Source organism: Peromyscus leucopus, chromosome 5 (genome assembly GCF_004664715.2).
Source record: "Peromyscus leucopus breed LL Stock chromosome 5, UCI_PerLeu_2.1, whole genome shotgun sequence".
Classification (NCBI taxonomy): Eukaryota; Metazoa; Chordata; class Mammalia; order Rodentia; family Cricetidae; genus Peromyscus; species Peromyscus leucopus.
The window spans coordinates 22,740,882-22,765,366 of NC_051067.1; the positions used below are offsets into that span (position 1 = coordinate 22,740,882).

At 45.6% G+C, this 24,485-nt stretch overlaps 1 protein-coding gene across 2 annotated transcripts in view; it reads left to right on the forward strand.

Annotated features, from left to right (window-relative positions):
- Positions 1-23,247, forward strand: part of Nedd9 (neural precursor cell expressed, developmentally down-regulated 9) — a 180,463-nt gene extending 157,216 nt beyond the window's left edge. For both annotated transcript variants that reach the window (XM_028867762.2, XM_028867761.2), the window contains 5 exons: positions 14,374-14,475; positions 14,920-15,021; positions 16,123-17,364; positions 18,662-18,751; positions 20,917-23,247. In XM_028867762.2, coding sequence (XP_028723595.1) covers positions 14,374-14,475; positions 14,920-15,021; positions 16,123-17,364; positions 18,662-18,751; positions 20,917-21,426 — 2,046 coding nt within the window. In that variant the 3' untranslated portion in view covers positions 21,427-23,247. The remainder of the gene's footprint in view (positions 1-14,373; positions 14,476-14,919; positions 15,022-16,122; positions 17,365-18,661; positions 18,752-20,916) is intronic.
- The last annotated feature ends 1,238 nt before the right edge of the window (positions 23,248-24,485 follow it).

Here is a 24,485-nt window from a genome sequence, read left to right on the forward strand (position 1 = left end):
TGGAGTAAGAGTAAGATTTACAGAAGTAAGAGAACAGGAAAAGCCCAGAGGCAAAAGGTAGATGGAATAAGTTAAGTTAAGGAAAGCTGGCAAGAAACTAAGCCAAGCTAAGTCTGGACAGTCATAATTAAGAATAAACCTCTCTGTGTGATTTATTTGGGAGCTGGTGGTCCCCCCCCAAAAAAAAGAGCCAACAACCCCCCCAAAAAAAAAACCCAACAGCAGACCAATAAACTCTTTCATAGTCTCCTGGAGGGAAAACTTAGACTTTGTATTCTCTCAGAGCAGCCTCTGTTCTAGGTGCCATGATGTCTAGGATACCTCCCCTCTTGTCCTGTGTTTTCAAATTGCTCACACCTTAAAGCTCATCTCCAGCCTAAAGCTTTCTCCTGGAAACCCAGCATTCTCTTCCCATAAGACGTGCACACCTCACTGATACCGTGGAGCTCATGGGCCCGTTGGAAATGGGATGAGCTGCCCTCACCGTCTAGGCTGGGACAAGTACTATTTTGTGGTGACCACTTAAAAAACTCAAGGATTGTGGAGATTCACCAAGCCCCATGGCATCATCTCTAAGACGGGCAATTCCAAACTAGGGTACAGACAAATGCTGCCAGGAAATGACTCAAAGGCTTTAGGCACGTCTTCCAGGCTGGTTCCTGAAAAGTAATATAAGATCCTGAAACGCATTAGTTATAGAGTCTATGCCTTCTTAGACACTGAATCATCACCACACACACACACACACACACACACACACACACACACACAAACACACACACTCATGACTGTTGGCTTAGGAACCAAAGACTTCCCTTGTTGTCATTTAGGCATTTCGAAATGAGTTGCCATAACAACCTCAGATACCAGTCAACTAAATGCTATATATATTAAGCAATAGTATCTGTCTACTAACAAGTGAAAAATAGATTTAGAGGAAATTAAAGTTTTCGGTGTTGACAAACCCTGACTTTTCACCTCCCTTTCCTTTGTTCCCTGTTGTTCTGTCTGTCTGTCTGTCTCTGCCTTTCTGCTCCCTCCCCTCTCTCTCTTTCTAAACTCTCACACACAGCTAAAAAGTTCATTCCAGGGCAGAGGATACCCCCAGGTGTTTCACATATAAAGTCAGAAAGGTACAATTTTGTTCCAGAAGTGTACATGTCTACATAAAGACAAATCTAATAAATATTCCTAAGTGTTTATTTAGTTTGTGAAACTGTCCAGAGCACTGAAATGTTTCTCCCCTGAAAAATCAAGGTGCATTTTACACCCAGCCTTGAAGGTCACCAAGCAGGGAAGGGGGGGACGTGTTGAGATCACCCTGAACTGAAAGGCTGTGTTCCCAGACGGTCACCCACGCCAAGGGAATGAGCAAACCCTGACACCTCCTTCACTGAACAAAGGTCCTTTTTGTTTGCTCAATGCCGAAGTCTTCAGATTCAGCATCAACACTCTGTCCTAAAGCTCGTAGACAATATGTATTTCTGAGGGTGTATTCGTAACTTCTTACACACCCACACCAAGTCAACAGAGGCTAACCCTCCCTTTCCTCAGATTGCATGCTAACTAAGCGACTGCTTATCTGAGTGAGTAAGATGTTGCCTGCCACAGGAGGCCTCACTGAGTGGATAATGCTCTCTGAGGGAGGGAGGGTGGGCAGGAAAACTGCTTCTTTTATTATTGAATGATAAAACCTGGATGGCCTTATTTGAATACATCTTTACGAAACAAAAGAAAAGCAAAAACCAACTCGTCAGAGTTCATTGCACAAAATGCCAGGCTAGAAAATGTCAGAGGTCAAAGCACTCTGTTCTAAGTAGTCATACCTGAACCATTGTGTCAGGGTAACAGCCCGCAGAATTGCCCAACCTTTCTGACACTGCAAAATGTCAGTACCATCTACAAATGTCTTGGGCGACACTCATAGCTGTCCTGGGATACATGCAGCTAACCGATTGCAGTTTGCGCCTGGCTAATGTTAGAGGTATGCCCAGCTGAATGAGGTGCAGGTGGTTCACGCACAGGGCAGTAACTTCCTCAGCAGTCTCTGTTAATTTCTGGAGACACCTAAGGGGTCTTCAAAAGAACCTCAGGGAACATCAGGGTCTGAAACATGGTGCTGTTAAGTTTCCCCATCTTATTCTGCAATGTGGCTTCGAATCTGAAGTATAGAGATGACCGTCGTTACCTCCGAACCTCTGCTCCATTTTGAGGGCGTTTTATTTTCTGTATCATCTAACCCCCCCTGGCGGCTTATGACATGCTTACTACAGCTTTCCTTCACCTCAACAGAGAAAAGGGCTGAGGTCTGAGAAGTCAATCTGCTGGAGTTCACTCACTGCTCTTCCCAAGAGGCAGTCCTGATTTGAGCTCATGCCTGGCTGACTCCGATGTTAATGGTTTCTACATCCAGGTGAATAGGTGGCATTGCCAGGCCTAAAACAAGAGGGCGCACTTACCTCACTAGCATTTCCAGCCCACCGGAACTCTGGGTGCTGAGACCCTGTGTTAGCCAGTGTTGCTGCAGAAGGCTTGCCCCGCCCATCCACATAGGAGCCAAAGAGCTGAGAGAGGAGAACCGCAGATGTCCCAGCCACCCAGCTGCCTGTCCAAGGCACCCAGCTGGGAGATGCCAGATCTGCAGTACCACCGGGAACATGGCCATGTGGACATCTTCTCAAATGACGGCATTGCTCCAAATGGATAAGGTCATGTAATCAAATGGAGCTGTCTCCCAGACTGGATTAGCTGTAGAAGGGGAACCCCCAAAGCATAAGATACCCAATTTTCAAGTTGTGTCTCTTGAATATGGAAGCCACTTTCTTTGAGAGCATTTCCTTCCATGTTTCTAGAAACTGTGTGCTGTGTGCCACTAACAGAGGCGATGGGACACTGAGGAAAGGATTGGAGGCATCAACTGAAGTACCCACTTACTCCTCGCTTCCCTAGCTGAGTGACCACCTGAACTCTAGTTCCCTTGATTGTGAAATGGCCACTGAAACGGGATTCTCTCTAGTGGTCTTTGACAAAATTTTCTGATCTAGATATCCTTATTGGGCTTTTTTTCCCAGAATCACTTGAAAGAGTTTATTAAATGACCTGTCCTCAAAAATCATTTTAAAAAATTCAACTTGACCCCTAAATATTGACAGTTTGTTCCTCCCCTTCTTTAGGACCCATCCCACATTCCCATCCACAGCCTCTGAGCACACTAGATGAACTTCTAGAAGTTGCCAAGGGCAGGTGGAGACTCGGGGTACAAGGGCTGTGCTGTCCTCACCAGTGAAAATCAACTTTTACCAGACACAGGTCTTACACACAAGGAAACGTCCAGGACGTTCGTCACTTGGAGAACTGCCCTCCATGCTTTATTATAAGGCAGGGAAGTGCTTCCTCCTCATACTTGCTATTTCCTACCATCTTGCCCGAAATAAGCCTCATGGTCTAGGCAAAGAAATAGACCTGGTGCCTCTCAGCATGGCAGCCATCTTCAGAACTTGCACCAAATTCTGCCATATGTGCTATTTGTCCCACCAGCCATCACATCCTTCCTCCCGCTGAGCCATGAGAGGTCTCCTACTCAAGGAGAAACAATACCCATAGGCATTTGGGTCCCAAACTTCTCCTCCATCACCTCCCGCCCATGGTCCAACAGGGCAGTCTAGAGCATCTAAATCTAGATGTAATGCATATGGTTCTGTTGAATTTATTCAGATATAAAAAGAGCCCAAATGCCTATTCCTTTATGGTTTCATGCAAAAGAACATTTCAGTCAATTGAAAAGGATATAAAAATTGACTTTCAATACCTAATTGTCGCAAACTGTATTCAGCTTTGTCCCATAAAAGACCTTGGTCACTTGGGGAACCCAGACGTCATTTCCCACCATGGTTTGATGTCCAGGGCTTCTCGCTGCTCTTTGGTACTTGGTCAGTCATAACTAAATATTGCTTTAGTGCTCACTCTATACAAAGAGCTGCCTGGCAGCAGCCGGGGAGACATGCTGGTGGCTTTAACAATCAGGCTCTGTTCCCAGCGAGTGCTCTGCCACACAAAGCTGTGTCAAATGCCAGTGACCCGAGAGCGCTGCTCCACTTCGGAGCCTTCCCTTCGCCTTTCACTCAAGTGGAGAGAGAGGCTGCCTGTGATTGAGATGACTTGCAAGGCGTTTAGTTCCAGCATAAAAAAATCAAATCTCAAATGTCCTTAAAGGAAAGTAAGTCACGTCCCCAAAACAGAGAGGGAAAAGGTCTCAAGGGAAGTGAGCAGTAGGGTGGGCTAAGCCTGCATGGGGCTCGGGAGGGCGTGTTCTTAAGGTCAGACTGAGGTTTCATTGTGTTGTTGCTATGCAAGTAAACAAATGAACTCATTGCTGCACCCAAGCTGGGCAGAGAGAATTTACAGAGAATTAATAAATCCAGGGTGGACCATGTGTGGCTTTTCCTCTCCTCATAGAAGCGTAAGACGTAATCTTGGACTTCAAACAGGCAGCCCACTGTAGCACTCGGTTGCTGAAAACTGAGCCCCAGTCCTAGTGGGCAGGCAATGGTGGGGGTGACATTTCATTTCCTAGGGTTTCCTTGAAAAAGGAAGAGGGTAAATTGCTCATTTAAGACAGAGGGTTATTATAAAACCTAATCAAGGCTGTGGTGTCTCTGTTACTGCGTTTTTTTTTTTTAATTTCATTTGAGTGAAATAGTTCCTATCTAATAAGCAGTTTTAGAAATTAACATAGTCTTGTTAATGCATGAAACCCAAACAGAGGTAGTATAAATAAATCGGGGGGGGGGGGTGGCAGACAGCAGCGTAATTATAGTTCCCTCTCTTGCCAAGACAAAGCAATGGATGCTAGTCATGTGACACACTTGTTCATTAGAGCATCTCAGGGATTGTTGATGGCCAGGCTGTATGTGGGTCTGTCGTTGCAGTGGTGTGTATATATACTCTAGCCTCATCAGCACCCGCTGTGCTTTCTGAGGGGCAAATTTCCTCAGTTGCCTGATTCTGGTGAAGGCCTTAGGGCAGAACACCAGAGCCTGGTTATTCACCTTCCTGCTCTGCTCCATCCTGGTCAGTAGTTTAGGCAATATCTAATGTGTGTGTGTGTGTGTGTGTGTGTGTGTGTGTGTGTGTGTGTGTGTGGTGTGTGTGTGTATGAGTGTGTGTGTGTGTGTGAGAGAGAGAGAGAGAGAGAGAGAGAGAGAGAGAGAGAGAGAGAGAGAGCACGCACATGTGTGCACTTGTATATGTGTGGACATCAGAGTACAACTTGCAGGAGTTGATTCTCTCCTTCTAGCATTTGAGTCACAGGGATTGAACTCAGGTCGTCGGGTTTAGCAGCAAGCCCCTTTACTTACTGAGCCATCTCACCTGCCCATATCTTAGTAGTAGGGGCAAAGGATTACACAGCGTGTGCCATTCCTAAAGCTGGTTTGCAAAAAATGACAGGACACAAAATTAGCTGCAAAATCAGATGTTACAAGTTGTAACTATTGTGATTTCCTATACACCGTGATACTCTTTTTTTTTTTTTTTTTTTTTTTTTGAGACAGGGTTTCTCTGTGTAGCTTTGTGCCTTTCCTGGGACTCACTTGGTAGCCCAGGCTGGCCTCGAACTCACAGAGATCCGCCTGGCTCTGCCTCCCGAGTGCTGGGATTAAAGGCGTGCGCCACCACCGCCCGGCCAACCGTGATACTCTTAAAAGAAAATGCTTCCAGGTGGAATTCTTTCTTATTGTTTGAATTTTTCTTAAAATTATATTGTGTGTTTTTATAAAGATATTTTTGACAGTGCTAAGAACAGGACGCAAGGCTCTTCTACATGCCAGACACACACCTGCCACTGAGCTACGTCCTACCCCTAGTGGCCCTTGGACATTCTAAACTAGCACCCGCCACTGAGCTACATCCCCACAGGACACAGGGCCCTTGTACATGATAGACAAGCACTGCCACTGAGCTACATCCCATCCCTAGTCATGTCATATACAAAGGTCAGTAGGCAGAGTGGTAACTCTATAAATGATAGAGCAGAATTATGAATAGTAACAACTAGAATATAAGCAACACTTTTGAAGTTTCCTATGCTCTTCCCAGCCCATCTCCATGTCTCTCCTCTCCTCTACTTAATTCTTTCTTACTCAGATAGTTTTATATATGTGTGTGTGTGTAATTTTTAAATAGCACATAGTTACTATACATATTGATAGGATATTTCAGCACCTAATTAGTTAAGGTGGGTTGCCTTGTTTATCAGCTCAAACATTTATCATTTTCTGATGTCGGAGACATTGGAAATCCTCTCTACTAGCTATTTTGAAATACACAATTAATGCTTGTCAATTACAGTTACATTTCTGTGGTACAGAACTTTAGAACTTTTTTTTTCCTTCTGTCCAGCGGGATGCCTCTGTATGTCCGCCATGCTTTGCATGCCCCTACCCTCACCCACTTCCCAGTCTTTATTTAACTACCATTCTATTCACTCTACTCTCAGCTTCTGCATGATCAACGTATCAGCTTCCACTGTTTTGTTCCTCGTGGCTGCTGGTCGCATGAGAAATAGGGAAGGGGTAAGATGTTGCATTGAAGGAAGTGTGGAGACACAGAAGAACACGAGGGGTTGGTGGGGATAAGGAGAGCTTGCCTTCATGAATGGCATATGGCTGCTTCCTTCCTGCTTCTCCTCATGCTCCAGTCAGCTAGCAGCAGGCAGCTGAGAGACTGAAGTTGTCCTAACCCCAGCTCTGCATTAGGGAGGTGCCGCAGATGCCCAAGGGAAGATACAGCCCAAGCAGACTTGCCGAGGCCTTGGCCACAGTGATATCATGTGGGGAGTTATCTCTAGGGCAAAGCTTTGCTTATCCACATCGCAGAGAGCAGGCTCTGTGCCCTATTTCTTGGCGAGATACTCTTGACAAGCATTAGCTTGTGGTCTCCCACTGATGAGAATTTTAGTCACATGTCCTGAGCAGAGGACCTCATCACCCTTCTCTTCAGAACAGGCCTTCATTTCTAAAACCCAAGACAGCACCCCTTGCCCCAGCGCTTTCCACTGGAGTACCTTGACCTGTGTTGATGATAATCATGATATTGGCAACACTGATAACATAAGAACCTGAGTAGATCTGCTGCTAAGAAACAAAGTCCCCTCTCATTGGTGGCTTTGCTTTGAAGTTCCCAGTGCCTCTTGGGCCTGACTTTCAACACTTCACACATGTGTAAAGTTGACTTTTCTTTTCATCTAACGTAAACATAGAAGTTAGTGATTTTTGTTTTATCTTCATGTTTCATCATGAAACACTCTGAAGGCAAACAGCCTTGCAATCTTTGTACTAAATAAGCACCATATCTCTACCAGTGAGCAAGAACCGGCTCCCCTGTTGTGTGGTACTGGGGTTCTCTGGGTGTCTTTGACACTGTCATTTAGATCATTTTTGTAAAAATAATTTGGGGCCTATGACATGCTGTCTACCTCCAGAGCAGATTTTGTTTTCATCTGCCAGCCTCATAGGCACAGATAAATGTAAACTCATGCTTTTTTACATCCCACACATGACAGCGTACAGCCTGGCTGCAGCCTTGCTCATGTGCTCATGACTTTTAAGTGGTAGAACCACAGACAGGTCCAGCTTTACCCACCCCCAGCTTATGCCAGCCACCGTTTCCCTCTGCAGAGCCATGAGCTTTTCAACCTTCGGTCACACAGTTCTTACGAGAGGAGGCCTGTCACATGCCCTGGGAACTGAAGCACAATGCTTATTCCTGTAAATTATGTTTCCTTTCTGGGGCCAAAGGAGATAGCGGAGTATGATGTCTTCTTTCTCACAGCTGCTGGCACATTCGTTAGTGGTTGCTGACACCGCCCCCCCCCCCATCCACACTGAATGTTCCTCTTTTCTTGGCTCTCTCACTTGCTCACCATGACTGATAGGAATCCTGCCTGTGAGCCTGGGGGTGCCACTCACTCCAGAGCTGACTGCCCCGGAAAATCAGCTTATTCTATGTAGGCATACATAGTTTATCATCCTTCTAGCGCCATCTTTCTTAAAATATGCTGTATCCAAGATACAGGGGTAAGCCCTGCTGCTTATATAGAAATGGATAAGAAACAGCTCCAACATACTAAGAAAAGCCATGAGGTCACCGAGAGAGTCAAACCATACGTCACATGCGTCATCAGAAGTGTGGAGAAAGTACTTGGAGTGTTACAAGGACAGAGGTAATTTGACTGTCTAGGGAAAGCTTTCTGGGAGAGAGGCATTCTGCTTGGCTCTGAAAACAATGAACTCTGAGGATAAGGAAGGGAAAAGAATCGCATAGACAAAGCAGGTGCAGATGTGTGGGTGTTCAGGGCATTTAAGGAAACTAGAGACCTGCAGTCTTGATAGAAAAGGTATTGGTCAGACCTAGGGGTTTTCAAGGTCCCAAGGGAGGAAGGGGAAAGAATACATAGACAAAAATATATATATATATATATATATATATATATATATAGGTGAAAGAAAGCCAGGCAGCCTAGGGACCAGAGATGTGGTTTATTCAGCCAACACGATGCTTTAGAATTTTGAACCAATTTTGAAAACAAGATTTTTATACTTCTGGCTTTGGAATGCATGCAAGATCTGACAGCACAGCCCAGTACTGGAACACAGGCATGGCTGTCTACCTTTCAATAGGATGTGCACTGACTCCCAGGCACAGACGCCTGCCTGCCTGCCTGTTTCTCCTCCACACCTATTTGCCGGGCCTTCAAGCGTCTGGATGCAGGATCCCTGCTCTGCTATGATACAAGCCCAGGCGAACTGAATGTGAAAACATCAACCAAGAGCCCCAAGATCTCTCCTCTAATCCACAGACTCTAGCCCTCTGCTATCCAAACGGACCTTTCTTTTAACTCCAGTGTGCACGACTCTCCAAAGTATGAATCATGAAAGTAGAAAGACTTGTCTGTCATCTCCAGGAATTCATTCCAGGACCTCCAAAGACCCTTTCAGATCCTCACCGAAGATGGCATAATGCTTGTCTAACTTACACACATCCGCACACAGGCGTTGAATCATCTCTAGGTAACGGACAAAACCCATGCAATGAAATGCTGTGCACGTACTTGTCAGACTGTATCATTTAGGAAAGAATGACACAGAAGTAAAGTCCGCACAGGCTCAGTGCAGGTGCGAATCGTTCCCATGCATGCCCCCCCCCCCCCGAGTTTGATTGAATCTGTGGCTTCAGAATCTGCACCTACAAACGACAGGCTGTGTCAGGAACATCTTCAAAAGTCAGGATCTAAGGCTCAATGTGAATGTGGGGGAAATCAAACACCACTGGAGTGCAAGGCAGAACGGCTGAGGTTGTCTCCTTGTACTTATGTAAACACATTAATTAGAGGGCTAGCATACCCTAGGTCTTTTGGTCTTTTCACTCTACCTGTCAGGACCCAGCCCTGGAGACTGATTCGACAGACTCTTCGCTTGTAAATGCTTTCAGTCAGTGTATACCATGTGTGTGTGTGTGTGAATCTACCACAGGCGCCCCATTAATACATACAAGGAATAACTACTGAGATGGCTGAGTCGGTAAAGTGCCTGCCATGCAAACATGGGGACTTGAACTGGGGGCCCTGGCACCCATGTAAGCCAAACATGAGTGTGCGTGTCTGTAATCCCAGCACTGGGAAGATGGAAACAGGTGGATCTCAAGCTCCTTGGCCAGCCAAATGGATGAACATCAGGTTCAGTGAGAGACCCTACCTCAAAGAATAAGATGAGGACTGGAAAGATGACTCAGGAGTTAAGATCACTGCTGCTCTTGCAGAGGAACCAGGTTCAGTTCTCAGCATGTACATGCTAGCTCGCCACTGTCCACCACGCCAATCCTGGGGATCTGACACCCTCTTCTTGCCTCTGAGGGTACCGAATGCCCATGGTATGCATACATAAAAAATACTAAATATTTTTAAATCCTTTTTTGATAGAGAATTTTAATGTGAAGTATTATTTAACAGCTCCATAGACTTCATAGCTAAGAGTTTAACCTAAGTCTTCAAGCCTCTTACACACAACTGAGGCATACTCAAGAGGGGAAAAAAAGGTTTCCTTTGGGGATGTTTCTTTTTGTGTGTGTGTGTGTGTGTGTGTGTTTGTCTGTTTTTGTTTTTGAGAGAGTCTTGCTATGTGTCCTAGGTTGTCTTCAAACTCACAATCCTCCTGCCTCAGCTTTTTGAGTACTAGGGTTACAGGTGTGTAACTATTGCATCACACACAGCAATAGTAGTATCTTGACATCTAATACAGACATTGTGGCCATCTATTCTCTAATCTTTTTAAAAAATGAAGTTGAAAGAGGTTGAGGAGTTACCTGACATCAGCTTTTGGCCCCCACACACATCCACACACTCATAAGTATGCACAGACACATAGCACACACACACACACACACACACACACACACACACACACATACACGCCACACTCACAAGTATGCACATTCACACAGCTACATATTCACACATGTACACACACATCCACACACTCATAAGTGTACACACATATCCACACACTCACAAGCATGCACACACATCTACACACTCACAAGTGCGCGCACACACACACACACACAAACAACTAATGAGAGTTGATTTTAAAAAAAAAATGTAAAGGAAAGGAAGAAAAAAGCCAAATGATTGCAGTCTGTCCCCTGTTCCCTGGCTCTTCTTGAGGCTTTCTGGTTAGTTAACAAGAACAGGATCCCTCATCAGGACAGAGACGGATCCACATGTGACTGTGCAGATCCTTTGCTGGGTAACCACAATCAAGGAAGCAGCTGTTGTAGCTCTGGACCTTTGGGGCCCCAGCCCACCTCACAGCTCAGCTCCCTGGGAAGCAGTAATGAATTAAGAGGTCAGCTTGGTAATTCTTAGGGCTAAGCCTTTGTAACTATAAATAAATACGTAGAATAAAAGGAATGTGCAAAAGAAAAACAAACAGAGAGAACAGGGAAATGAAAAACCCTGACTTGATTTCATTAAGAAATTAATTTGAAAATGCCCTTGTGTAGTGATTTCATTAATGCCCGGGAGAATTCTTCCAAACTCATGGTCTTAGTCAGCTCCTGGTATGCCTCTTAGGCTGCAAGTCCATAGTCCTAGGAGGCTGAATGAGGAGCTAATGTAGAGTGCTTTTTGTGTGTTCCTGTCAAGCAGGAAGAATGAACTCGAAGGTCAGGCTGGCCAAGCGCTTCCCCTTGAGGAAGGAACACCCCACTGGCATGGAAAGGGTCCTAGGAAGGGTGGAGACAGAGCTAGCACTGAGGAAGGCCTCAGCAGTCTTTCCTAAATCACCACGTGGATCACTAACTGCTCTGGACATGTCCCACCAGAAGCAAAGCTTTGGTCCGCTTAAATGTCATCGGCAGACCCATGTGAGTTAGAGTGTACCATCGGGAATGCTGGGATGGGGAAGGCTGTATTTTATTGGCTTTTTCCTCCCGTGGTTTTCACCATCTGTTTCTTTAACTGCATAAACAAGGAAAAATGACTAGTTTGGAATGCAAAGTTTTAAACACCAGATGACCACAGGCATCCTCTAAATGAGAAAGAGAGAGCAAGTTGGGGTTCCGTGACATTTGTCAGGAAGTGGAATGGTAAATACCAAGAAGCCTGAGTGTGCCCTGCCAGGGGAGGGCCACAAAGGCAGGGGATGGCTCCGTCCCTAACCCTTTCTAAGGGTCATCCCCTACCTGCTTTCCCCAAAACCACACTCAGACACCAGCACTGCCCCCTCTACCTCCCTACCCCCCTGTTTTCAAAATATAAGATGAAAAGGGATGCAGGACTTCAACTTAATTGGCATTAGTTCACCAGCATCCCTAAGTTGGCAGCTTGACACGGAATGCACTCTTGAAGTTTCCACACTCACCAAAAGCTGGGTTGTGAGCAGGTTCTATTATAAAGCTAAATAGAGAGCTATAAACAGAACGTTTACAAGATCTTCATATCTCTCTTGCACAATGGTAAGTGAAAAAAAAAAAAAACCCATACAAGGGCATTAAAAGACTTCAGCAAACAGCCCCCACTTTAGGAAGGAATATTTGCTGTGCACAATACAATGGCTGCTTCATAAAATGGTTCCGTCACTCCATGCCAACAAACTTAAAGTGCCGCGTTCCTTTTCTAAAGCCAAGACAATGGAGAGACTGGATGGAAATGTCTGCTGCATACTAATCTCTTTTACCTTCAGTGCAAGAAATAATCAGCTTGTAAGCATCAGGCATTTTAAACAAAATTGAACAGGGGGGGTTTTGGAGCCCCTGGGGTTCAGACACTGGCACACTTGGCTGTGTTCCACTCGCTTCAGCTTAAGATGGACGTGGAACATTTTTCACATAGTTTTGTAGGCAGCCTGACGCCAGAGTTTTCATGTTAAAGGGTGAAGGATGAGGACTTCCTGGGAACAGACAGCTCTTCCTAAGTTTCAGTGTCACTTCTCAAAGACATGGGGGGAGGGCAGTTTTTGACATGGACACTGTTAATGGTTTGGTAGTAGAGAGTTGGGCAAAAATAAGACGAGGGCAATTGGCAAGCCCTGAGAAGATTCAATCAATTAAGTCGAAACAGTGTTTCTAGCCTGTTTAGAATGACCCATGGCAGCGCACATCAGAACACAGGAGCCCACAGCGGGTAAAGTGCTTGCTGGACAAGTGTGGGCACCTGAGTTCAGATCCCCAACACACGTGGAAAAGCCAGGTGTGGTGGCATGTGCCTATAACCCCAGTGATGGTGTGGGCACTGGGAAAGGCAAATCTCAGGGCTTCCCAAGCCAGCCAGTCCAACCAAGTGGTGAGCTCCTGGTCAATGAAGAGATGGGGGGGTCTCTAAATAAATAACAAACAAACAAAGTGGGGAGAAATAGAGAAAGATACATAAAATTGGTCAACCACTGCTCTCCACATATGCACATAACAGAGAGTGCATTCACACACACACACACACACACACAATACACATACACACACACACATGCACGCACACGCACAGCGGCAAGTCAAAACTACTTAGAAAATAACTGTATCCGCAGTGAACGTGTGTAGACTTATGTCATTGTTCCATAAACAATACCGTGTACCATCTATTGACTTAGTATTTGTAAAGCACTGTAGACCATAAAGTAATTTTGGAGAGGCTTTTAAGTGTGCCAGATGATATATGGAGGTCACCTGCAAAACACCACACCCCGTGGGCTCGAGCATCCAAGGATCTTGGACCCAGTCTCTCATAGACACTGAGGGAACTGTGTTTCCCTTGTCTCAGAAATTAGGGTGAATGCTCCCAGGCAATCTTAAGAACAGGGCTGTTCTGCAGGGGCTCCGTGCAAGGACTAGGGTGACCCGTGGAATTTCAGTTATAATCACAGCAATAATGTCAGATGAAGAGGCATACTGGGGAAGGTATGAGAGGAATTTTAAGTGGCCAAACTATTTGTATTATGTACTTGACAAAAGCTTTGGAGCCTTTTAAAAAACTGTAGTCTTGGGCTTTGGCCACGCCAAAAGGATCAGCTAAGACTTCATTATTTTATTTTATTGGGACTTTTTTTTTTTTTTTTGGTTTTCCGAGACAGGGTTTCTCTGTGTAGCTTTGCTTTTCCTGGGACTCACTTGGTAGCCCAGGCTGGCCTCGAACTCACAGAGATCTGCCTGGCTCTGCCTCCTGAGTGCTGGGATTAAAGGTGTGTGCCACCACCGCCTGGCTATTTTATTGGGACTTACTGATTTTTATGTATGTGTATGAATATTTTGCCTGCGTGTAGGTATATATGTATGTACCACACATGTTCCTGGTGCTGTTGGAGGACAGAAGGGGGCATCAGTGCCCTAGGACTGGAGATCCGGATGGTGGTGAGCGGCCATGGTGGGTGCTGGAAACCAATCCCAGGGCCTCTGTGAGAGCAACAAGTGCCCTGAACTGTTGAGCCCTCTCTTCAGCCTGACTTTTATAATTTATATGATATAAGACAATTTCCTATCTCCTTGAATATAGGGAATTGAGACTATCGATGAACTTCTATAGGATTTTTGGAAAACGCTTAGGAAAGGAAATAATGGTATTTCAGACACTTCCTACATATTTTACGTCATGTCTTCACATGTCCTCTCTCTCTCTCTCTCTCTCTCTCTCTCTCTCTCTCTCTCTCTCTCTCTCTCTCTCTTTGCCTGTCCCTCTTCTCTTCCTTTCATTTCATCCTTCCTGCCTTCTCTCTCCTTCCTTCCCCTGCTATGGGGGATTGAGTAGGGATGTGTGCCTGGTGACAGGCTAAGAGGTAGGCTGAGGACTTGGGATTGTCGTTTGACATCTCTGTGTATTTTCACCCACAGGTGATCACCCCCGTGAGGACAGGCCATGGCTATGTGTACGAGTACCCATCCAGATACCAAAAGGATGTCTACGATGTGCCTCCTTCCCACACTACTCAAGGGGTAGGCAATGGGAACATCACCAGGGGTACTGGCTTCGGGGGTGGCATGTCTTCAGGACGACGTAGGAGCAGAGAGTCTCCAGTGACAACCTCATCAAATGGAGCTCTGAGCTGCCTGTCCAGGGACTCAGCCAGTGTGATTTAAACCGTTTCTGAGTTTGCCTTATCAGGAAGTCTAGTCTATCATCTGAGAACTAGCTTGGTGCTTTATCAGTTTGTCATTTTATTTCTGGAAATGTGCAATTTAAATGATCTAAATTATAGAACAGATAGGTCACGTGAGATCATTTTCATATTCAATTGAAATCAAAGAATGCAAAATTTATAAAGGAAACTTCCATAAAGCTCCAATGGCATGGGATGTTGTTAAATCCATAAGGAAATAGTAGCAAGAGAAGTAATAGATGGCATCTCCATCCTGGGTAACTCAAGTGTTTCTCTGCAGGTATATGACATCCCTCCTTCATCAGTGAAAGGCCCCGTGTTTTCAGTTCCAGTGGGGGAGATAAAACCCCAAGGGGTGTATGACATTCCCCCTACTCAAGGGGTAAGTGAGCTGGTAAAGCCCTGGGTGTGGATGAGTATCTCCGTGTGGATGGGGCGGGGGGTGATGTGTGTCAACTTGTTGGGATAAAACAATGGCATTCTCCAAAAGGGAAAAACTGTCTTCATGAGGGAAGGAGAGAGAGAAGAGAAAGAGGGAAAGAAGTAAAGGAGAGAAGTCAGCAATTAATTACAAATTTATAATCATAATTACACATGTAGAGAGTCCCCTAAGATATAGAGACAGCAGTGATAAGAGGCAATTGGAAGGGAAGGTGGCAAGCTTGGTTTTCAATATCTAATACATCTCATATTTCTAGAAGGGTCTACAGCAGTGATTCTCAACCTGCCTAACGCTGTGACCCTTTAACACAGTTCCTCATGTTGTGGTGACCCTCAACTATAAAACTGTTTCCATTGCTACTTCATAACTGTAATTTTGCTACTGTTATGAATCATAACATATGCAGGATATCTAATATGTGACCCCTATGAAAGGGTTGTTTGACCCCCACCAAGGGGTCACAACCCACAGGTTGAGAACCGCTGGTCTACAGCTTCCTCAGTTTGTTCATCAGAAGTAGCCCATTTGGTTTTCTGTTATTCTCTGAGAGTATTCACACTTTGAACACAATTGGCTTTGCTGAACAGACAGGGAGCTGTGCCTCTGAAGACTGAGGAGACCCAGGTAACTTCACAAATGATCTAATGACCATGAAGAGAACTCGGATCCCTCAGTCCAGTGTACCTTGTCCTCTGTCTCTCAGCATGGGTTGACCTGGGTAGGATAGTCAGTCGGTAAAGGGTTGGAGACATGAGACTACGACCCGGTGGTGAGCAACTTATCTATGAGGACTCTCCACCCGAGCCAGCCAGCACTGAGAATGGTAGTGGATGCTCGTGTGTAAGGAGGAGGGCACACATCCTCTAAGGATCATGCTGCGCCCCAGGAAACATCTGTAAGCAGTAAATGGTGGGAGGAGGGAGGAAGAAGATCTCGCACATGGGTCTGTGAACTCTGGACCACACCTTCACAGACTCTTAATCTTCTGCCTCCATCCAGGATCCAACGGACAGATAAATTGGCTTTTTACTTACTTTTTAGGTCTATTCCATTCCACCATCAGCTTGTCGGGATGAAGCAGGGTTTAGGGAAAAAGAATATGACTTCCCATCTCCAATGAAACAAGATGGAAGGCCAGACACTAGAGCCGAGGGGGTTTATGACATCCCTCCAACCAGCACCAAGACAGTGGGGAAGGACCTTCCTATCAAATTCCCCTGTGATGCCCCAGGAGCTGCAGAACCAACAGCAGGAAGACACCAGGGCCTTCCTCTCCATCATCCCCCCTCTCAGCTGGGACAGTCCGGGGGCATCCAGAGTGATGCCTATGATGTCCCCCGAGGAGTTCAGTTTCTGGAGGCACCAGCAGAAACCAGTGAAAAAGCAAATCTGGAGGAAAGAGACGGTGTTTACGATGTCCCTCTGCACAACCCAGCAGAAGCCAAAGGCTCTCGGGATGTGGTAGACGGGATCAACCGACTGTCTTTCTCCAGCACTGGCAGCACCAGGAGTAACATGTCCACATCTTCCACCTCCTCAAAGGAGTCCTCGTTGTCAGCCTCCCCACCTCAGGACAAAAGGCTCCTCCTGGACCCAGACACAGCCATTGAGAAGCTCTATCGGCTCCAGCAGGCCCTGGAGGTGGGTGTCTGCAGCCTCATGTCGCTCGTCACCACAGACTGGAGGTGTTATGGATACATGGAAAGACACATCAATGAGATCCGCTCCGCAGTGGACAAGGTGGAGCTGTTTTTACGAGAATACCTCCATTTTGCCAAGGGAGCTTTAGCCAATGCCTCCTGCCTCCCAGAACTGGTCCTCCACAACAAAATGAAGCGGGAACTTCAGAGAGTAGAGGATTCCCACCAGATTCTAAGTCAAACCAGCCATGATTTGAATGAATGCAACTGGTCCCTGAATGTCCTAGCTATCAAGAAGCCCCAAAATAAATGTGATGATCTGGACCGGTTTGTGATGGTAGCCAAGACAGTGCCAGATGATGCCAAGCAACTGACCACCACCATCAGCACCTATGCAGAGACCCTCTTTAGAGCAGGTCCTGGCGGTTCCCACCTGAAGAATGGGCCCGACAGCATCATGAACTCTAGCGAGTATACACATACGGGGGCCCAGATGCAGCCATTGCGCCCTGGCGACTACAAGGCCCAGGTCCACAATAAGCCATTGCCTCCCGCTCTAGGCAAGGACCAGCCACCAGACTGTAGTAGCAGTGATGGTTCTGAAAGGAGTTGGATGGATGACTATGATTATGTCCACCTACAGGTAAGGAAACCAGACCTATAAACTGCCCACACTCATATTCAGGGAACCCAGAACTGATGTCCATAGGCTGGACAGCCAACGGACAGAACATGCTGAGTCCTAATCCAAGTGCTGTGAAAATTAAAGGTGAGGTTGTACAGAAACTGTACAGCCATTTCAGTTAACCTCCCTGGGCCTTCATTTTATTTTGAGAAGGCACTAACTCAAAGGGTTGTATTAAATCTCACTGATACGCCTCAGGCAAGCTGGAGGAGACTCATCAATGGGGAACGGTGGGTTCACTAGTCATGGTATCAGTTCTTCCTCTACTTGTGTTTTATGGCATAGTTCCATGGAACCGACCATTGTAATAGAAATAAGTTTTAAAATATATCACTGTTAAGAAAAAAACTATTGAAAATATCTGTACATAGAGAGTTTCTAAGGAACTCTTGAAGCCTACACTGTGTGTGTGTGTGTGTGTGTGTGTGTATGTGTGTGTGGGTGTGTGTTTCACTGCTTGCAAAGACACATAGCCCCATCAGATTTAGAGGACCTGTGATCATTTGCCAATTGGCCAACAACTTGGCCTGCATATGTTAAGCTCTGAAAACTGCTTCCTAGAATTATAAATGGTACTAGTTCCCAATTGACCTGGGATCCTGAAAACTTCCCCGTCGACTTTGAAGAATTCATTCTACCATAACCTAGTACTTACTACTTAGCTTAATGTCTTATTTTGCAATTCTTTTACATTTGATTGAGAGCCAGGAATGATGCTGAACACTGTTCAATACTGAAAGGCCAGAGGTGTAAAAGAGTAGAAAGGGTCAAGTGAGCCTCATCTCATGCTGAGGAATGGCTTAGGTTAGATGAAGGAATTTAATATTCATCTCACTGGCTTCTGATGGTGTACACTGGAGATGGTGTACAAGTACAGGTAGAGGAGATTCTAAGAAATTGGAAGTGAAATCTGCACCCATTTTTACCTTGGTTTGAAAGTGCATGGGTTCACATATAACCCATTAAAAAAGAGCCATGAAAAAGTAGTGCTTCTTAAGAGGGTAAAGAGGATTATGGGAAGTTCTCCAACTAGAACGAGCAGCAACCATGGCAGCCCACTCGGAAACGGGCTTTATTTCTCAAGCCTGTCTCCACAGCAACTCTGGAAGTCCCTGTCAGTGGTGTACAATGACTAGCTGGACATGAAGGATGTGGCCAGGGGACAACGACAGTCTGAGTACGTTTGTCAATGAAGCTGGTCACACAAGTGACTCAGAGTGGTGAGGTAATGCGGTCTTTGTGTTGGGAACAATAGGGCAAGGAGGAGTTTGAAAGGCAGCAGAAGGAGCTCTTGGAAAAAGAGAACATCATCAAGCAGAGCAAGACCCAGCTAGAGCATCATCAGGTAAGTTCAAACCAAACACCGGGCTCCACTTAGCAGGGAAAGGGCAACTTCAAAAGGCTGGGGTCCCGCCAGCACGCTGGCATGAAGAAGTCCCAGTCATATAATAGGACATAAGAACAAAGTGAAGATTTGTGGTCTGTGACTGCAGCTGAGGATACCTGGATTGCATCCAAACAACAGGGTTTGTTCAGGCTATGCCTGTTAATATATAACGTGTTAGGATTATTTGGGTTAAAGCCTTTGGTCTCAAGACACAAGTCAGAGTGGCCCAAGCTAATTGGTTTTCTATTGGGGGCACAGGAAGGGGATTCAGGAGAATGAAGGTACAGCCAAGACTGACAGGAACAAGGGCTGTCTTTCCTCTTTGTTTTTCCCTTGGTTCTCTTCTGCCATGGGCTTCATTCTCCTGTACTCTCTAACATTGTCTCTAGTTATTCTAGTTACCAAACTCACAGATGGATGCTCAAGCCCTTTTTACAGAGCATTGGTTTGTTATGTTATGCTTTGGGATAGGGTCTCACTCTGTGGCCCAGGCTGGCCTCAAACTTGATGTTCTCCTTCCTCAACCTCTCAAGTGTGGCGATTACAGGCATGTGCCCAGCTCTAAAGCTTTCTCTGTAGATGGCATTTCACTTGGGATTCCTCAGATAATAGTCAACACCCTTCTGTGGTTATGAAATTCCTAAGAGAGTTTGATTCTAACTCTCTCCTCGAGCCCATCCCTCATCTTTTTGCATGGCCCAGTCTAAGGGTCAAAGGGAAGGATCCAATGTTTGTGAGACATGTTCAAGTCCATTTACTAAGGGTGGAGCAGGGCACGTTCAAAGGTTTAATAGGTACAGCAGGCAAGGATAGACATTGCCAAGTCAAGGACAAGAAAATAGAGAAATGGACTGAAGATTTCCACACTCTTTAAGATGAAATGAAATAGCACATCACAACATGAAGTGACAAGATGTCTTTAGGGTTCCCTTGCTTTCTAGCCAACAGGTGTGTCAACTCAAGCATCATGTAATGGGCCAAAAATTCAGTTCCTTCTCTATCAAATGGGAAAGTACTGCCCTCTATGAACACATGATTAGAAATCAAATTCATTATTTTCAAACAATGTTGGAATTCCACCCTCTGTCTACCGTGCTTACACTGGCAGCTGGCCCAGTAAGTCAGCAGTTTGTGGGGACTAGGACACACTAAAGTCATCCCTAAGGAGCAAGTAGATTCTGTGCAATATAAAACTGACCACACACTTCTCTGGGGAAGCAGGATGGAGGTGTCCCTGTCCTGACTCAGCTCTGAATCAGGATGAGAGATTAACTGAATCCTGAACTCGGGATTCTTAGTAAAATAGCAAGAAATCATCATTTCATTTGAAATCACAGTCCAGTCAGGGATGCAAAGGAGAGCATCAGAAAAGCTGATACCCTAGCCATTGAGATGGCTCGGCGTTAGTGACTTCCTGCCAAGCCTGATGACCTGAGCTTGATCCTCAAAACCGCCTCCCGTGAATTGTCCTCTGACCTACACACATATGCTATTAAATACAATAAACAATTAATGCTCAGATTTCCCTGTGTCCTTTTCCCTAAGCAGGTGTGCATTTGTAATACTTTCCTGTAGTAAAGGATCATGATGTGTACATCTTGACAGAGAGGACAGGAGAAATAGAGAATCTGCATGAATTTTCCATCTTGAAGAGAAAGGCAGAGCCTTTCCCAGGAAATAGCAAACTATTGGTGATGTGTTTGACAGAAAGGTCCCTGCATCTGGTTTTCCCTTACTGTCTCTCAACACTTAATAAACATTTACACAAAGTCTGCAATTCACCAAACACTGTTCCAGGCACTTTGTGAATAACAGTAATTCATTGAACCCCCACAATGGCATAGAAGGTGAGGCTGGGGTTCAAACCCAACATTGCCTGCCAGACAGAACACAGAAGAGACAAATGGTGTCATCACAGGTCAGAGCTGGAGGGTCCCTAAGGGAACCTGTTCCCGGGGTCTGTGTGTACGGTTTAGGAAGGAAGGCCTGGCCAGTGTCTCACAGCTCCTAAGTACCTGGCATCTATTAAGGATGAAGCTGGTATCTCTCGACTCCACACCCACATTTCTTTCCCTTCAGGCTGCATGTCTTGCCCTTAACGAAACCTCTCATCTTCCTTCCAGCTGAGTCAGTTCCAGCTGTTGGAACAAGAAATCACCAAGCCCGTGGAGAATGACATCTCCAAGTGGAAGCCCTCCCAGACCCTCCCAACCACAAACAGCAGTGTGGGTGCTCAGGACAGGCAGTTGCTTTGTTTCTACTACGACCAGTGCGAGACCCATTTCATATCCCTTCTCAACGCCATCGATGCCCTCTTCAGCTGTGTCAGCTCAGCCCAGCCCCCGCGGATCTTTGTGGCCCACAGCAAGTTCGTCATCCTCAGTGCACACAAGCTGGTCTTCATTGGAGACACTCTGACAAGGCAGGTGGCTGCCCAGGACATTCGAAATAAAGTCAGGAACTCCAGCAACCAGCTCTGTGAACAGCTCAAGACAATAGTGCTGGCTACCAAGATGGCCGCCCTCCACTACCCCAGCACGACCGCCCTGCAGGAGATGGTGCATCAGGTGACAGACCTGTCCAGAAACGCTCAGCTGTTCAAGCGTTCTCTGCTGGAGATGGCCACCTTCTGAGGAAAGAAGGAGGTGGAAGGACTGAGGGAGTGATTACTAAGGAAAACTGGAAATATGATCTGGTTTTTGTAAATGTTATCTATTTTTGTAGATATTTTATATGAAAATGAAATATTTTAACGTTTTGTGTGAGCTAGTTGATTTTCATCAATTCAGGGAGATGAAGTGGGAAATCCTTTTTTTCCCCTGTGTGGTTCTTATATATACAAATAAGTCTCTAAAACATAGGCTGTACAGAAACGTGTCCATGTTTGTCTATGCCTATGTATCCATATTTGTTTGTAGATGTGTGTCTGATACATTCCATTAAAAACATGAATTAAGAAGCACCTTAGTAAGCATATCCTAATGCTGCATTGTTTGGGTTTTGTAGAAAATTATACCAGTTGGTTTCATATTACTTCGCATGTACCAGTAGTGATCTGAATCCAGCACACCCAAATCTGGAACTCGTGGGATATTTGCCAAGTGTTCACCTCCCACGTAACAAGTCATGGTATGGCTTACTGTTATCCGAAACATTTTCCAAACTTGGCTGTCTTTAACCCAGTAGTAAAAGACTCCAGTCTGGCTGAAAAGGCCAGGGCAGGGGAGGAGAGAGAGAGAGTTTCCAAAAGTATATGCTATCCTAAGTTACCCAGGGCCCATTGTTTCCAGGGCTAGAGAGAGGCAAGGCACGTGTGCTGTACTGAGAGACTGTGTCTACGGCCAGCATTGTGCTCAACTCAGAAAGGAAGCTACAATAAGGAGAGAAGACTTGTTTCTATGGGGCTGCATTTGTGAGTGATTAAGCCACTAGGTTTTCTAAAGGGTGCGTTTAGAGATGATTTAAAAAAAAAAAATTGCAGTAGGAATTCGTGAAGATACATCAGACTGTGATTGTAGACAAAAAGGAGGGATGTTTCCAACTGCTGGTCATTAACTAGAAGTCTCTTTGAGGGTTTTCTACCCTCATTGTCCAGAGGAAAATGGCCGGCTCCTCAGTCACTGAACTGGGGCACCACCAGGCCCTTTCCTGTTCTCGTTGCCTGGTGTACCTACACCCTTCTAAAAGCTTGCACACGCAGATCCAACACTCAAAGCAGCTGCAGAGATCTGAACTTCACGTCCGCCTGTGGCCATGGACCTTGTGGATCAGTCACATCACCATGTGACAGCTAGTCCCAGCATCGATCCTGCAGGTTGTCTCTTCCCAGGTGCCCTGTGGATGCAGCACAGGCACCAGAGCCACCAGAGTCAACTGCGGGCAGACGAACTATTCCCCTGTTTCTTTATGACCAAGTCACGAAGTATGATTCTTGTAGTCTCTGTCCATGGAAATGATTTCATTCCAGCCTATTTGGAGATATGTTTTTGTTTGTTTAATATGTCTTGACTGAATTAATGTTATTTGTTTTAAACAACCAAATTACAAATGGAAGGCGGGACTTGGGAAGAACGTGTGATCTCAGTGTGTGTGTGTGTGTGTGTGTGTGTGTGTGTGTGTCTTTTAAATCATTGAAAGTTATCAAAGAGATGGTGCTTTTTAAAACAAAGCAGAGCTGCAATTCTCAAAGTTCTGCACTGACAGAGGATGAACAGCTTAGCTGCTGGACCACGATTCACTGTGTGTGTGGAGGAAGCAGGGTGTGGAGCATCAGTACCACTGGAGGAAGTCAGGAAGGGATGCTTGTAGTTCTTACCGCACGGTGTGCATCTTATGGGAGAGGGCTGCCTTGTGATGACATTCCACATTGTCAAAACCAAACTATCCAATTTGTATTGCCTGTTGTCATCTTGTATATACACAAGCTATTAAATTTTTAGGTCATTCTCTTCATAGTCACTGGGTTTCTTTTCCACATATCGACTTTATCGTAAGAATTAAATATTGACTCATCTGGTCTCTTTGAGTATAGAAAGTCAAACTGGTCTACTGGCTTTGAAGTCACAGAGACCTGCCTGTCTCTGCCTCTAGAGTGCTGGGATTAAAGGTGTGAACCACCACATCTGGCTACAGCACCGGTACATTTAATGAGGGCAGGATGGTTTCTGTTTCCATGCTGTGGGGAGGACCACTTAAGTAGTTTTAGAAACAGTGGGTAGTGTTTTATTCATTCTGGAATAGGCACAAAGAAAGGATTCAAAACAAATTATATTAGAAGAAAAATAGAGATCCTAACCGCATGAATTCCTAACCACTGAGACCTAGAAAGTATTTCAGTACACCTGGGTATTATTGACTTCTTTTGTGGTTGCCACAAAATATCTTAGAGAAACCATGAGGAGAGGTTTCTTTTGATTCACCGTTTAAAGGGTGAAGTCAGTCTGTCCATCCTGGAAGATCTGGATGGTGGCTTGGTTCCCAGCAGTGGAAGCGTGCATCATGGCTTACTCACATCCAGTCGGATCAAGAGACAAAAAGAGGGCTCGCCCAAGCTGCAGGTGGGGCTAGTTTAGTACCGCTGCGGCCCACATCCACTCTAGGCTGGTTAGTACCGCTGCGGCCCACATCCACTCTAGGCTGTTTAGTATCACTGCGGCCCGCATTCACTCTAGGCTGGTTAGTACCGCTGCGGCCCACATCCACTCTAGGCTGGTTAGTACCGCTGTGGCCCGCATCCACTCTAGGCTGGTTAGTATCACTGCGGCCCACATCCACTCTAGGCTGGTTAGTACCGCTGCGGCCCATATCCACTCTAGGCTGTTTAGTACTGCTGCGGCCCACATCCACTCTAGGCTGGTTAGTATCACTGTGGCCCATATCCACTCTAGGCTCTGTGTCTCAAGGTGTCCACAACCTACCAAATAGTGCTGACAGCTGAGAATCCAGTGTTCAAACCAGTGAAATTTCAAAGTCCAACCATAACACCTATATCTTTTTGTCTCTACATAAACTCACTAAATGATTTTTGACAAAAATAAGATATTCCAGTGGGGGAGATGGAATGCCTTTGGGGAGAAAATAGTGCTAAATCAACCAATTCTCTCTATGGAGAAAAATAATAACCTTGTATTCTGCACAAAAATTAGCTTGCATGGAACAGAGACCTAAATGTAAAACTCTTAGACTTCTAGGG